We start from the raw sequence: 17262 nt of genomic DNA on the forward strand, positions 1-17262 counted from the left end.
AGATGAGATGGGATGAGACGACGATGATGATGATGATGATGATGATGATGATTAGGACAACACAACATCCAGTCCCCAAGCGGAGAAAATCTCCGACCCAGCTGGGAATCGAACCCGGGCCTCTTGGCATGACATTCCGTCGTACTGACCACTCAGCTACTGGGGCGGACATTGATTTTAGATAAAAAGTCTGTTCTATACATAGTCTTCCCTTTCGAAAGCACCCAAATGTTCACTCATTTGCTGTAGAGGCGAATTTTTGATATTTTGTATATCAGTGGTAGAAGTGATACTCCTCTGTAATTCTCGAAATTTTGTATGTATTGCTTCTTATGTAGCGGGTTAATTATTGCTACTTTCCATTTGTCTGGAATATTTTCTGTTTTCCAAATGTTTTCAAAAAACAAATGTAGAGCTCGTCTAATTCTTGATTCTGACAGTTTGAATAATTCTGCGGTAATTGAGCCTCTCCCACTTTTGTTTTCATTTTTGTGTGTTCTGATGATTTCATGAATTTATAGCAATGTTGACGGGAAATCTCTCTCAGTATTTTCTTATAATACTGAAAACTCTGATTTAACTGTAGGAATTGGGCAGTTTAAACAACTGTCAAAAATTTTTATTACTATTCCACAATATTGTTTGTTATTTATACAATTTTGTCAGTATCATATTTGAAAGAAATGCTTACTACCTGATATGCTTTAAACACACCCTTAAAAGCCTGGAAAAAATTTCTAGTATTATTTTTGGTGAAATTTTGTTGTATTTCCATAAGCTGAGATATTTTAAATGTTCTTTTGATTTTTTGGATTACTTTTTATGTTTCTTTTATTTGTTGTTTCAATTGTTCTAGGTGTTGATATTGCTGCTGCTCTTCTTTTTAACATCTCCAGTTTTGAGCCCTTTGTTCTGGAGGTTCCACACAATGCCTGTTCCACAATATCCTCTTTCTCTTCTTGGTCAATCATTATGTCTTTTCTGCCACATTAATAATTTGTTGTTGGAATTCATGTCATTCACCTTTTAGTTGTTTCAATTTCTTCTCTAAATATTTCTATATTTTCTTTTGTAATACTGGCTGTACTGATGTATCTCTTAACTTTCTCAGTTGTCTTCTTTATTAAAGATGGGAATAATTAAATTTGGTAAAAAGTTTCAGACAGATTATATAATAGTAAGACAGAGATTTAGGAACCAGGTTTTAAATTGTAAGACATTTTAAGGGGGCAGATGTGGACTCTTACCGCAATCTATTGGTTATGAACTGCAGATTAAAACTGAAGAAACTGCAAAAAGGTGGGAATTTACAGAGATAGGCCCAGGATAAACTGAAAGAACCAGAGGTTATAGAGAGTTTTAGAGAGAGAATTAGGAACAACTGACAAGAACAAGGGAAAGAAATACAGTATCTTTGAGAGATGAAATAGTGAAGGCAGCAGAGAATCAAGTAGGTAAAAAGACGAGGGCTAGTAGAAGTCCTTGGGTAACAGAAGAGATACGGAATTTAATTGATGAAAGGAGAAAATATAAAAATGCAGTAAATGAAGCAGGCAAAAAGGAATACAAATGTCTCCAAAATGAGATCGACAGGAAGTGCAAAATGGCTATGCAAGGATGGCTAGAGGACAAATGTAAGGATGTAGAGGTACATATCGCTATGGGTAAGATAGATACTGCCTACAGGAAAATTAAAAAGACCTTTGGAGAAAAGAGAACCACTTGTATGAATATCAAGAGCTCAGATGGAAAACCAGTTCTATTCAAAGAAGGGAAAGCAGAAAGGTGGAAGGAGTATATAGAGGGTCTATACAAGGGCGATGTTCTTGAGGACAATATTATAGAAATGGAAGAGAATGTAGATGAAGATGAAATGGGAGATATGATACTGCATGAAGAGTTTGACAGAGCACTAAAAGATCTAAGTTGAAACAAGGATCCAGGAGTAGACATCATTCCATTAGAACTACTGATAGCCTTGGGAGAGCCAGCCCTGACAAAATTCTACCATCTGATGAGCAATATGTTTGGATTCCATAGAAATGCTGAAACACAAGAGGCAATACTGACCCTACAACTTATCTTAGAAGAAAGATTAAGGAAAGGCAAACCTACGTTTCTAGCATTTGTAGGCTTAGAGAAAGCTTTTGACAATGTTGACCGGAATACTCTCTTTAAAATTCTGAAGGTGACAGGGTCAAATACAGGGAGCAAAAGGCTATTTACAATTTGTACAGAAACCAGATGGCAGTTATAAGAGTCGAGGGGCATCAAAGGGAAGCAGTGGTTGGGAAGGCAGTGAGAGAGGGTTGTAGCCTATCCCCGATGTTATTCAATCTCTATATTGAGCAATCAGTAAAGGAAACAAAGGAAAAATTTGGAGTAGTAATTAAAATCCATGGAGAAAAAATAAAAACTTTGAGGTTTGCCGACGACATTGTAATTCTGTCAGAGGCAGCAAAGGACCTGGAAGAGTAGTTGAACGGAATTGACAGTGTCTTGAAAGGAAGATGTAAGATGAACATCAACAAGAGGAAGATGAGGATAGTAGAATATAGTCGAATTACATTGGGTAATGCTGAGGGAATTAGATTCGGAAATGAGACACTTAAAGTAATAGATGAGTTTTGCTATTTGGGGAGCAAAATGACTGATGATGGTTGAAGTATGGAGGACATCAAATGTAGACTGGCTATGACAAGGAAAGAGTTTCTGAAGAAGAGAAATTTGTTAACATCAAGTATAGATGTAAGTGTCAGGAAGTCTTTTCTGAAAATATTTGTATGGAGTGTAGCCATGTATGGAAGTGAAACATGGACAATAAATAGTTCAGACAAGAAGAAAATAGGAACTTTTGAAATGTGGTGCTACAGATGAATGCTGAAAATTAGATGGGTAGATCATGTAACTAATAAGGAGGTACTGAACAGAATTGGGGAGCAGAGAAATTTGTGGCACAACTTGACTAGAAGAAGGGACCTGCTGGTAGGACACGTTCTGAGGCATCAAGGGACCATCAATTTAGTACTGGAGGGAAGCATGGAGGGTAGAAATCGTAGAGGGAGACCAAAGGATTCAGATTCAGAAGGCTGCAGGTTGCAATAGTTACTTGGAGATGAAGAAGCTTGCACATGATAGAGTAGCATGGAGGACTGCATCAAACCAGCTTCTGGTCTGAAGAAGACAACAACAACAATTAAATTTGAACCTTAGAAAGAATGATCTGAATTAAATTTCTATCCTTGATATTCCTTTTTGACACGATCATGTGATCCAGCTGAAATTCTCCTAGAATTGGGTACACTCAAGTTTTGGATTTTCTTAGTAGATTGTGTAAATTTATGGACATAAGTTTAAAGTTGAATATTTTACACATACAGATAAGTATTCCACCATTTTTGTATTTTCTTCTCAAGTCTGCTGAATTTTCTGTTTCACTATTCTTAAATTTCTTTTCCTCCCCTTGCACACTGAAATTGCTGATAAGTATTTTAATGTATGTTGGAGATTTCAAATTATAAGAGATCCCAAAATTGATTCACTTTGTGCAGATTTCTTCTGTTATCTCCATTTATGGGTGCTTCAAATTTCATAAGATCAATCTCTTATTCTTGCTCTTCATTGTGAACATGGACATCCTTTCTGGCTGACTTTAAAGCTACTATATTATAAATGATTTTTTTTGTTGACATAAAATGATGATCCAAAAATCAGTACTTTCTTTTTTGTAACTGCTAGTTTCCCTTTATATATTCTGCAACATTGTGTATCAACTACATTCTCCTCCAAGACCCTAATTTCCCGCAATGTTAAAATCAGTATATGGTTCTTCTATAGAATTAATTGCAATTCTTTCCATTTTCCAGCTTTCAAAAGAGTTTATGTATTGAATGTTCCAAAACAGTACTTCCAAACAATAGAAAATCCAGGGTAGAATCATGACAATATTGTGCATAGGTCTGGATTCAACAGTCAGAGACTGTAATTTTTTACATGTTTGACAGTCTTTTTGTTGTGCCTATCTGTGAGTCAACATATCCACTACAGGGTAAGCAGCAAGTCATCCTTTTCATAATAATGTCAAAACAATGCCCCCTAACTTAAACTAGGAAGGTATTTCAGCATGTTCAAATTCTCCTTCACTGCAAATGCTAGAACTTTCCAGAATTACCACCTGAGGTAGAGCACCTATTACACAAACATTCTAAAATTTGTGATTGTGAACTGTAGGTGGCAGGAAATGCAGTCATCACGGAATTCTGTGAATAAAATCAGGTAGTTTGCTAAGCACATTACTGATTTAACAGGAAATGCAGTCATCACTGAACTCTGAGAATAAAATCAGGTTGTTAGCCAAGAACTTTACTGATTCAGCCATTGCTAATGTGTAAAACAGATGTTGCCAGAGCACCATCACTAACATCTGGAATTATCATGCTTTTGTCCACTTCATTCTTAAACAATACACTGCCTCTTTTGCCACCTCCAGTGTCTGATGTCCACTTCTCTGCCTTGAGGTAATAGTAATTATTATATATATTTTTTATTAAATACAAATATGTGGGTTGTATGGACTATTTCAATTATCTTTTATTTGTTAAGTATAAATAAATACAATTTTCCACCATTTTTGTCACATTTGAACTATTTATTTCAATATCTGTTAACTTTTATTTTTACAGAATAGATGTCAGATTCTTTTCCGATTCTCTCACTTCTTATGCTCTCTCTTGGAGTAGCCTTCAACTGCACATGAGAATCTCGTTTCTGGTGCTCAGATCTAGAATTCATCTCTGCAGTTTAGCACACATGTCTCACTCCTGTAAAACAAGAGCTGAGAGTCTCTGTTCTGTGGAACGTTTGTAGCATTTCTCTTAAATCCACCACATGGCCAAGGACACCCACATGGCACTCTCCTGTACCAACTTGTTTAGGGGCTCTCTGGAGGAAACCTTGTCTCCCAAAACCCCAAATCCCTTATCTGGTTCAAGTTCATTGACGATATCTTCATGATGTGGGCCCAGTGCCAAGAAATCCTAACCTCATTCCTCCACAGCCTCAACATTTTCTCTCCCATTTAATTCACCTGGTCCACCTCAGCCCAATGTGCTACCTAGTTGGACATTGATTTCCATCTTTCTGATGGTTTCATCCACACCTTCTGTACATATCAAGCTAATAAGCAACAATACCTGTATTTTGATAGCTATCACCCCCACCACAGCAAAAAATCACTTCAATATAGTCTGGCCACCTATGGACTGAACTGTCCATTGTTCTGGAAGTCTTAAGTCCTTAGCCCACACACAGATTTCCTGTGCCCTATCTCCGAACACCCCTAATCTCCACACCAGCCCCATTAACCAGCTCGCTTCGCTATTTATCATCATGGCCGGTAATGATGGCCTACCCTATACTCTTACCACTCTTCCTAAAGTGGTATTCTGCCACCCGCTCAATCTACACAATATCCAGTGTGGCCCACTCACTCCCAACCCCTTGCCATAAGGAGTCTTATTTCTGTGGAATATTCGTGTGCAAGGCCTGTCCAATTCACCCACCCAGTACATACTGTTCTAGTCCTGTCACAGGCTTATCCTTACCCCATCAGAGGCAGAAGGAGAGGCACCCGTTAATGCCACTATATCAAACACTAGTTCTGATGCAATTTCTGCACAGCATTTTATGTGGGCAAAGTCTATCAATTGGATGTCCATCAGTATGAATGGTCACCATCTTGCTATGGCTGAGAGAAGAACTGATCAACCAATGGTGAAAATGCTGCTGAGCACAACATGCTCAATTTCAATGGTTTCTTTCTGACCCATGCCCTCTGGATCCTTCCCCGAAACATCAGTGATTCTAAACTGTGTAAATCTGATTTGTTCTTAAACACATACTTCATTCCCGTAAGCCTCCTGGTCTCAATCTCCACTAGCCCTTGTCTCACACACCACCTCTGCACTCACCCTGCACCATAACCCTAACTTTAGTCATTCTGCACTCACGTCACCTTTCCCACAGTCTCTCCTTCCTCTTTCGTTCCAGCCACTGTCTGTCCACTCCTCCACATCATCATTACCACATGCTGCATCAACTCACCAGTGCCGGTGACCATGTGTCATATTCCTATCCCTGCCACCTTCCTCCTACATCTTATCCTGTACACCTGCTGCTTCCCTCCAAGCTGTTACCTCCTTCTCCCCAACTTTACCTAACTCTCCCTTCCTCCTTTTCCATCTACCCACACAACCGACACAAACTTTCATCACAGTCAACCTTCATAACTGCAATCCCAGCATTGTGCATTTCAGTTGGTACAATGTAGCTCTACAGACAGATATGCCTGTTGACTATTCAGTGCGTATTATTCTGCGATTTGTTTCCTCTACTTCTAAATTATTAAATTCTCCCTGAACCTTCCATTATCATATTAATCCTACTACATGCTTTTATGCAAACAATATGTGCTATGTGTGCTTCCAAATTACAGTGAAACCCTGCTTTTACACTTTTGAAGGGACTACAAAAAATGATGTAAAATGTGGGAAATAACATTTTAAGCTGCAAAAATTATATATGGGATCCCCTTGTATTTTCACACTTTATTTGTGATATATGTACACAACAGGCATCAAAAGACTTGTCAGGGACTTGTTTATTATCTAATATAAACTGCTGATGTAACTGTAACTGATAACTGTCTGGGAAATAGGAACATTTGACTCAATCTAATACATCATAATCAATGTTTTTGAAAGTCTGTAGCCATCATTTGTTATTTAAATGCTGAAATACTGCACTACTTGTGGGTTTTTTCATGCTTAGAATGGCACGTTTAAAGAATTTTTTCTCATTGTCATGGGCAAATACACTACTGGCTATTAAAATTGCTATACCACGAAGATGATGTGCTATAGACGCGGAATTTAACCGACAGGAAGAAGATGCTGTGATTTGCAAATGATTAGCTTTTTAGGGCATTCACACAAGGTTGGCGCCAGTGGTGACGCCTACAAGTGCTGACATGAGGAAAGTCTCCAACCGATTTCTCATACACAAACAGCAGTTGACCGGCATTGCCTGGTGAAACATCGTTGTGATGCCTCGTGTAAGGAGGAGAAATGCGTACCATCACGTTTCCGACTTTGAAAAAGGTCGGATTGTAGCCTATCGCGATTGCGGTTTATCGTATCGCGACATTGCTCTTCGCGTTGGTCGAGACCCAATGACTGTTAGCACAATATGGAATCGGTTGGTTCAGGAGGGTAATACGGAACGCCGTGCTGGATCCCAAGGGCCTTGTATCACTAGCAGTCGAGGCACCTTATCCGCATGGCTGTAACGGATCGTGCAGCCACATCTCGATCCCTGAGTCAACAGATGGGGAAGTTTGCAAGACAACAACCATCTGCACCAACAGTTCGACGATGTTTGCAGCAGCATGGACTATCAGCTCGGAGACCATGGCTGCCGTTACCCTTGACGCTGCATCACAGACAGGAGTGCCTGCAATGGTGTACTCATTGACGAACCTGGGTACACAAATGGCAAAACGTCATTTTTTCGGATGAATCCAGGTTCTGTTTACAGCATCATGATGGTCGCACCCACATTTGGTGACATCGCGGTGAACACACATTGGAAGTGTGTATTTCTCATCGCCATACTGGCATATCACCCGGCATGATGGTATGGGGTGCCATTGGTTACACATCTTGGTCACCTCCTGTTCGCATTGACGGCACTTTGAACAGTGGACATTACATTTGAGATGCGTTACGACCCGTGGCTCTACCCTTCATTCGATCCCTGCGAAACCCTACATTTCAGCAGGATAATGCATCATTACCCATTTCGTTCAAAGCACACGGCCGCCCTATACATTTAGTTCATCTTCGATCAATAGAACAATTGTTCCTTCCCCAACGACTTCTAGCTGGACAGGGACATCTGCAATATTGGTTATTTTGCAGGTCCTGTACGGGTCTTTCTGGATACAGAAAATGTTCGACTGCTGCCCTCGCCAGCACATTCTCCAGATCTCTCACCAACTGAAAACGTCTGGTCAATGGTGGCCGGGCAACTGGTTCGTCACAATACGCCAGTCACTACTCTTGATGAACTGTGGAATCGTGTTGAAGTTGCATGGGCAGCTGTACCTGTACACACCATTCAAGCTCTGTTTGATTCAATGCCCAGGCGTATCAAGGCCGTTATTACGACCAGAGGTGGTTGTTCTGGGTACTGATTTCTCAGGATCTATGCACCCAAATTGCAGGAAAATGTAATCACATGTCAGTTCTAGTATAATATATTTGTCCAATAAATACCCGTTTATCATCTGCATTTCTTCTTGGTGTAGCAATTTTAATGGCCAGTAGTGTATTTAGATAAGTATTTTGTGCTGCGTTTGCACGTGGCGTTCTGCGTCTCTCCTGTAGTCATCTTTTTGAGGTTATCAGGTACTGTGCCTCCTCAGTTATGCAGAAAACCACACACTTGCAAACTATCACTCACATTGTTTGTGTGACATCGCAAAATAAATAAATAAATAAATAAAAGCACATACATAAATACTGCACTTGACAATGAGAATAAATTCTCGAAACACATTTTGCTCAATATGAAAAACTTGCGTAACCAGCACTTGTTTATACTAAAAAGTAAAAACATTTGAGCAACACGAAAGTGAATGACAGTGTCAACTAGCGCTACAAGTGGACAAACTCCGAAACTCGCTAAATACGATTCGACAAAGGTGACAATGATCACAACAATCATGAAAATGTGTTTGTGCAGCAGAGACAGTTTGGAAACTGTTGTTGTGATTGGTCATAACATCTTTATTCGAACGCACCTAGTTATTTCCATCAGCCACGATGCCAAGTAGAGCTTGGCAGCGGCTGGAAATGCGGTACGAATTGTTGTAACTATTACACGTTTACTAGTTCAAATCCTCTGAGTATAGCACTCTGGTGTAACGAAACTACTTACTATTTATAAACATTACTGTATGGCCAACATCATGCCAGTGTCATTTTCTTCTCCATGAACACTTTTTCGTAATGTGTAAATCGCAAGAAAATTATAAATATGTTGACCTAAAATCTGAAGCAAATGAACATTGTGGACATAGGAAATTTGACAGGAACGATAAAAAATGTCGTAAATGGCGGGAAAATGTTAATTCCAGGAACATAAAAGTGGGGTTATACTGTATATTCTTGGCGCTTCTCAATTATCTGTTACACATTGAACACAGCAGAGACACTTCTCAAGATGGTCTCTAAGAAGACCAAAGAAATTTTTCTTATCAATGTTCTAATTATTTTCACAAAGATTTTATATCTTGAGTTAGGTAAACATATTCTTCTGTATTTGTGCGAGTCACTTTTATCCTTCCTCTTGAACAATGATACAACAGGACTCTTTTCTTCACATAGCACTTGTTTAAAATTAAGGCATAGGTTTCTCCAACTGTACGCCAAAAATAACATTTTATCTAACTGTAACTTTCTCTTTAATGTTTTCTTGCACATTGCTGCCTGCCATGTACATAATATTATCTGTAGTTTATATAGCAAGTCCAGCTCTCCCGATGATTTTAACCTCACATATTAAAAGCTGCATTTAAAGGGCTTAGGGAGAGAAGTAATTTTTAAATGTGCAACACATTCATCTCATATGAAAACACTGCCAGCAGACAGTATCCTGTATGAACAGAAACGAGGTGACTTCATCCCAACAGAAGTAACTAGATATAGTTACACCACACATAGACAGGCTTTCACCATCAGCAAGGAAGTGATACACTGTGCTGCTCACATTCCCTCTAAGCTCTTTGCTTGTTTCATTTTGTATACTAACCAATTAACTCTACCACAAGCCAGTGAGCTAAATCCATGAAGAGGGAACAAAACTCTATATGCAGGTCAGTCTAAGGGGGAGCACACAGTCCGGACACCACATAGAGGTGGGCGCAAGCGAGTGAACAATTAAACATGTGGAAGTAGACCACAACACGAGGTGTGAGCTAGGTCGAAGACAACTGATGCCAGCATAAGAACTGACAGGCCTGGTCTATTACTGCCAACAGGTAAATACTTGGGTCAGAGGTTCTGTCCACAAAATGCTTGATGCACACTCCTGCCGCACTACTCTGCTGCGACACACACATCTCACCTGTGTATCCATCGATGTCTGCTGGCAGGGAGACTAAATCTGCCCCCACTAGAAAGGCTTTGAAAGACCAAAAATGGCCAGCTTTGTGCCAAGATCTGCTCCGTAAAAGCCTGAGAGGCCTTAAGATTCCCCAGCAACTGATTAGCCCAGAAGTAGACAAAGCTCTTAGTGTCTCCGGAGTGGCGAAAGATTGCACAGGCCTGCATCAGTAGGGACACGGACTCACCCGTGTGCATATAGTGAAAGGAAGGCAATGGTTGCAATTGCATTCACTCTGTAGCTAGAGTCACTGGGGTCTATTCCACGGGTGTAAGTAGGACAACAGCAAATGTGGACACTGCCGCAACTGGTAGCCTCCTACCAACAAATCACTGACTAATCCCATTGCCTAGCAGGTGAGGCGAATGGCAGCGTCATGTTTCCAACAGATTTGCAGCAAGAAACTAGATGGTGCACTGTCTCATGACGAGCCAGAAACAGACTACTACTTTTGGTTCCTGACCTTCACATGAAGTACTCCACTTCAGAGTTAGTGGCCAGGTGAAATGGGACAGTAGTTACATGCTGGATACCACTGCACATGCAAAAATCTCCAAACTCCCACGACACAAATTACCAACTGTGGTAGAACACAAGGGTCCACGGGAAGCTTTTGCTAGCAAAAACTACAGGCGACCCACAAATAGTAGCTCTCGATAGCAACTTACGGGAAAATGGATAACACATTCACTACTAAAAACCATGTGCTTTCAAAAGGGGATGGCAAAGTTGACGTGCACGTGATCCAAGTGTGGTGCATGATGGCCAAGGGGAAAGCGGAAGCAGCAGCACCCATAATTTTGTTCACAAGCTGCACCAGCCTGCACAAAATGTTCGATATCACAATCAATTGCCAGCCAGTAGACACAACGCCATGCCAGAGTCTTTGTACAAGACATAACCCAATGCACTGACTGCAGCAGCTGGAAGTATGCGAGCACGTTATGTTGGAGGGAAATCACACTCCAGCTTTGTTCCTCCATGGCAAGCAGAGGACCCACCCTGGCACAAGCTGAGGGGGCCACGTAGGAAGTGAGCATTGTCTGCTATGAGGTACTGCCCAATACAAAAATGAGAGCTTCCTGTTGATCACACTACGGATCTGGTACTGCTTGCAACTGTGATAATGCAACTGTATCAGCAAGCTAGATGGTTAACAACTAATGTCATAGCTATAATTACTGAGAAAGAGTGCTCATCTCTGCAAGCAGTAGGCAGTCCTATCCAGAAGCTTGGAACGATGAATACGGAGACCAGCAGCATGCAGCTAGTGATGAGTGGGAACTTCGCTCCATACAAGAAATCGTGAAACTTTTTAATACCAAAACTGATAGCCATTGCCTCCTTTTCCACCCATGAATAATTACACTGACCACTGTAAGTGTATTCAATGCTTTAGCAATGGGATGCTCAGTGCCATATGGGTCCTGATGCGATAGAACTGCACCTATGCCATACTGGGACATTTCGGAGGCCTGGATTAACAGCTTATCCAATGTAAAGAAGCAAAACAGGGAGTGGATGGCAGATGTGTGTGGCCTGGGGGTCGAACTTAGTATAATAAGAAATCTTACCCGCAAAGGATTGGAGCTCCTCCAGGTGCTTGGGTGCCAGTAGGTTGACGACGGCTCTGACTTGCCTGTTCGTAGTGACATATGCTCACTATTTTTTTATTTACTTAAATTTGGCATATTTTGTGACAGTATCTTTTCCGTGAAATGTTTACAAGGCGATATTTGTCTTGGCTTCAGTTGTCTAGTGGAAGTATGATTCCACAATGCAGTTTCGTCGGCTGCAGAAATGACCTGGTTCAATGCGTTTGCCTCATTTTTGGTGCTTCAAATACCATTTCTTCGAATGTGGTTTCTTCTTAAAGTTTATATAAAAAAATAGTAACATAATTCATTTTTTCTGTTCACTAACAAATATTTATAACGGTGACCTGCACATTGTTTTACCGTCAACACACACCAAGAGTTCACTGCCGACTGACTACAGTCAAAGACGACTCCAGCGTCAAAGACATTTCATTTCACACAACACACAAGCTTCCACTTGTAACCAGTCTCTTTACTAATAGTAATCAATATGCTTTCACTCTCAAAAATATAAGTAAATTAGCATAAAATAAGGCAAATTACAACAAAAAAAATAATCTGACAAAAATATAAGAAAACATTTACAATTTGGTATCGACAAATCCGGTAACAAATAACATCTCCCAGATCCATTATAGTAGGTACGAGGCCACCTTCGCTAAGCACATGACACAAAAAATGTACCCTTGGGTGAAAAACATTTTTCCGATTTGCAACAAAGACCATTATCCAGAAGCCGGAAAACTGCTTGCTGATTTTGTAATGCTGTACTTGCTTGGAGCCTGTGACCCAGACGTCATCAAGATAGTTGAATAAACTGCCACAAATATCATTCATAAGTTCCTGCTGCACACGAAATTCCACGTAATTAAACTGGTAAAACCCAAATGGAGTGTTGAGCACCAAGAAATCCCGAGGAGTGGCGTCTAAAGACAACTGCAGGTATGTGTCACATAAGTATGAAAAATAATGGCTCCCCGACAACTTCACCAACAGTTCCTCCGGCTGCAGAATTGGATACAAGTTTGTAACATACTGCCCACTGACCATCTGTTTAACATCAGTACAAAGGTGCACGGCACCATTCAGCTTCTGAATCTCCACCAAAAGATTTACCAACTGAGTTGACAAAGTAGGAAAATGACGCACAGATCCTGCCAACACTGTTACTCGAAACTCGATCTTGACTGTCACACATGGCGATGGGAATGGGGCAGGGGCAACATAATTACGCATTTGCTGATGGCTTAAGAAAGATGTGTGGTTCGAAATTTTCTGTCTTTCCCACAGTATTCTCAAACATCTGGTCATAAGATCCCAATAAAGACTCCAAATCTTTAAATGGTTCCAGTTAAGACACTAAATGTACTCTGTCAACAACCTGGAAGCCAAAAACCAGAGAAAGTGTCTAACACAAAAATATTTTTCACCAGTGATAAATTAACCGCTAATAATGTAAGTTGTCATTGCACAGTCTTATAATTTGCAGAGAACAAGAATTGCCCCTTCAAAGGCATACACTGTTTAGTGTAAGAGACAGCATGGTGTAGTGGCCATTGCCAACCCAAGAGCATGAGTGTGTCTAAGTTTATTAGGCTGACTGTTTCTCCCATATCTACCTATCACCCATCCTCAATCAACCTTAGCAGAATAAAATAGCGTAACACACAGCCTCCGAAACCAGGGAAAACACTGGGGCTTTGGATGACCATCCTATGGCTCGACTGTCACAAACTGATGGCAAATTGTCTACTTTTCGGTATACACCACACATGGTACCTATGTATGGGCAATCCTGTCTAACATCCACCACATAGCAGTTGTGGCAGGACTGCTAACTTGTCCACTATGCAGAAACAGAGACAGAAGGAGACTGACACCGATTGGCTAAGAAATTGGAACCACGGCTCTTCAACTTACCAATATCTGCCGACCTCATTGCAGATGAAGGCAGGTGGCACACAATCCACCAACAACAGAAGCGCACATCGGCTCAGCAGAAAGTAAGACTGCTTGGCCAACCCTTCAGACCACTTTTAGTTATTTAGTACACATATCTAACATCGCCACCTGCCAACTTTCATAAAGTACATCCCTTGCCACTGCCATAAGTTCTTGTGATTCAGTAATTTGGACAACTTTGGCTAAAGCAGGGTCAGACAAGGCCAATGCCCTAGCTTGGACCTCGACGTCAGGTGCTAAATGGACGATCATATCCATAATTAGCAAGTCTGCATATGAAGTACGACAATGAAGACACTACAAGTCATTTGCAAAAAATGATCTTTCACATGTTGCTGACTGAGGCTGCATACATCTGCCTGGAGCACTTGTGGTGCTGGTTAAATTACGACTGTACCACCACTATATGGGTTACATGTAAAACATAATGCATCAGCAGCTGACAGAACACCTGAAAGTTAAGTTTCCTGGGCTCAGAGGAAGACTTCGAGTTTTGCACAATTTTGTACTACCCCACACTGTTGGACAATAACAAGGCAGCCTCATCAGCAGGATTTATGATACACATTACTTGGCAATGCAGCAAGAACCAGCACAAGGAACTTCCCCACTTTTCCATTGATGACTCATAAAAACCAGCAAACAGCAAGCTTCTCTGCAAACATCTAGTCCACCATCAGCACAGTGTGCAAGCAGATCCATTCTGTTTGAGCATCTCCTGCAGCTGCACTTGATACTGGTTGTGCTTCAGCTGCTGTTGCTTCTGGAGGCACAATTGTTCTTGCTAGTATCACATAAAATATGTGCCCATGATGACTACAATTTAACACTATGAAAATAGGGAAAGTATTACATACATAAGAATGTCCACTTCACCACCCTCGTATAATACACAAAGCCACAAAACCATCGCTGTCGGCTCAAATACAACTCTTCCAGCCAACAGGTTCAACAACAAGCCAGGGATCTGAACTCTTGGAGAGGGAACAAAACACTCTATGCAAGTGTCTCTACGGTGAGACGGGCAAAACAAAAACTTGACCAACACAAGCTACTGAACAATTAAGCACAGAGAAACAGAACATGGCACAAAGCGAAGGCCACATACAAGGTAGCTGATACCAGCATAAAAACTGACAGGCCCAGCCTATAGCTGCCAACAGGTAAACATCTGGCTCAGTGGTTCTGCAATAAAATGCCTGATGCGCGCTGTCCACGACAGTTGCCACATTACTCTGCTGCAAGACTCACACCAGCTTGCCTGCATTAATACCAATATCTGCTGGTTGACAGTTGGAGTGCTGATGCCAAAGTTTTCAGATAGTCTGTGTAACCAGTTATGCTGGCCACTGATGCGGTACATAAAGGGATTGTGTAAACCCTTCAGCATCAATTACAGCCTGAAGATGGCGCACTGAAGCACCGAAACTCATACCTACAAAATAAATAAAATCATAAATATGGCTGTAGGTGTTTCATTTTCTCACAATAGTAAATGGCTGTCATTCCCAAAGACCTCCCGTCAAAAGGATGGGCATACAATGTTGATAGTGTTCCCCCTTCAAGACTTCTAGATTATTAGAGAAGTTTTCTTGCTAAATTGGTTTTGCATGTTCCTCAGCAACCAGCAGACCACACCCTCCTCCCATTTGTGTACCAAAACGGAGTTCTGGCAGATCATATTTGCTTCTTACACCACTCCTCAACAGTTAAGCCCCTTCCAGATCAGATTGATTACAACTTTCTACCAAGCACAGACCAATTTTGAAAAAAGAATTCTGAGATGATCAACTATCCAAGGAGGAAATTACTCTAACCTTCCTGTAAAATATTAAAACTGAACATAATAATTTATAGAATGTCGGTAATGCCTTAACTATGTGAGAAAAATTATGATAGTGTATAAAAAATTAGGAATGGCAGCCACTCTGCTGTAGTTGATTGATGTGTAGTGCATGTGAGTGTTGTATGTGTGAAATGTGCACATAGGCCATTATTCACAAATAAGAGCAGTTGTTCAAAAGCCAGTTAAGTCTCTCTGCTGTTAGGAGGATGTTTTTGCTGCATACAATGATTAGCAATATGTGACTGTTTGCCATTCATCATATGTATTTATTAAATCAAATTACATTATTTTTTTTAAATAATTGAGTAGAAATATAGACAGTACCTGAGCGCTAAATCACGTTTTCTGTGAAATACATTACACTGCATTTCACTCCATATTTAGTTTTGTTACACAAAACAAAGTTTCGTCACATATTGCATATGTGCACAAAATTAACATTGCTTCTATTTACCTTTGTGTTATCAGTGCTTTCCCTCAAGTTCTTCATAATGCCTCCAGTTTCTGATTTATAGCCACAGACACCAGGGTAGACACCTCGTACCATTGCCAAATGAGATCTTGATTCGCCCATGTTTTCACGGCCTTGCATTTCACAATAAACCACCCCCGCATCTTCCCCTTCTTCTGTGATGTGGTGAACTTCAGTTATGAATCCGGAGTCCTGAAAAACAAAGGAAATGTTATTCACCAATTCACGTGCTTTATTTATAATTATATTAATTAAGCTATTGCATATCAAGCAACTACTGTATATTCTACATTTACTGACCTCTAACAACACTTCACACTTCAACTTACTGTAAAAATGTAGGCTGACATTACTGTGAGCATTATTCCTAACATTATGTGGGTATTTGCAAGCCAAGGACCCAGAGATTGTGCTTCAACTTTTTTCAATTTTGTTTTTAGTTACCAAAATTTTAAATTTTCTGTCCTATGCCTATGGACAACTACTTAAGTACTTCAACAACGGAATAAAATACCACTCTGAACTTCAAACAAGACTGTAAAGATAGTTTGGAAGCCATTTCCATGTGATTTTTCTTATTCACTGGTATGATAAAATAGCAAAATGTTAAGAATGCTCCTAGAAAACTTCAAATACATGTCAGGTATGGAAAAGCAGCAGACATCAAATCTAAGCATCTTCTTAACAGATTATAATTCGGGGTCCCTATAACATGTCAACGCTTCCATACTACTAGAAACATTAGTGCCTACTCTGCAATTCTCCAACAACATGATGTTAAATTGCTTGGTTATTGAAAGATTCACATGAAAAATAAAAAGTAGGTCCTTCTTATCAGTGAAAAAAAAAAAATTACAACATAGAAATCAGCCTTCATAACATTCTGGTTGGAACACCCATTTAAGATAACCACTCATCATATAATTGACGCATTAAGTGGTAGACAGTCACAGAACTTAAAATTTGGAACATGTGCCTTAGCTTTTCTCTGATTTCTGGGACTCATACAGTATCAGTCAGGTCACAGCACAGGACAATGCACCTGTACTTATTAGCTCGGCATCAAAAGGACATTGTCTGAAAGCTAAACTATTAATTTTGTATATGGTTTTTATACCTTTCTCTGCTCAGTGGTTCACGCAAACTATCAGTGGTTACTA

The 17262-nt window shown here is 40.2% G+C and overlaps 1 protein-coding gene across 2 annotated transcripts in view; it reads right to left on the reverse strand.

Annotated features, from left to right (window-relative positions):
* The window catches only part of LOC124805012 (uncharacterized protein C05D11.1-like), a 134558-nt gene that overhangs the window by 79305 nt on the left and 37991 nt on the right, over window positions 1–17262 (reverse strand). For both annotated transcript variants that reach the window (XM_047265418.1, XM_047265426.1), the window contains one exon: window positions 16085–16294. In XM_047265418.1, coding sequence (XP_047121374.1) covers window positions 16085–16294 — 210 coding nt within the window. The remainder of the gene's footprint in view (window positions 1–16084; window positions 16295–17262) is intronic.

Source organism: Schistocerca piceifrons, chromosome 1 (genome assembly GCF_021461385.2).
Source record: "Schistocerca piceifrons isolate TAMUIC-IGC-003096 chromosome 1, iqSchPice1.1, whole genome shotgun sequence".
In the NCBI taxonomy this organism is placed as follows: domain Eukaryota; kingdom Metazoa; phylum Arthropoda; class Insecta; order Orthoptera; family Acrididae; genus Schistocerca; species Schistocerca piceifrons.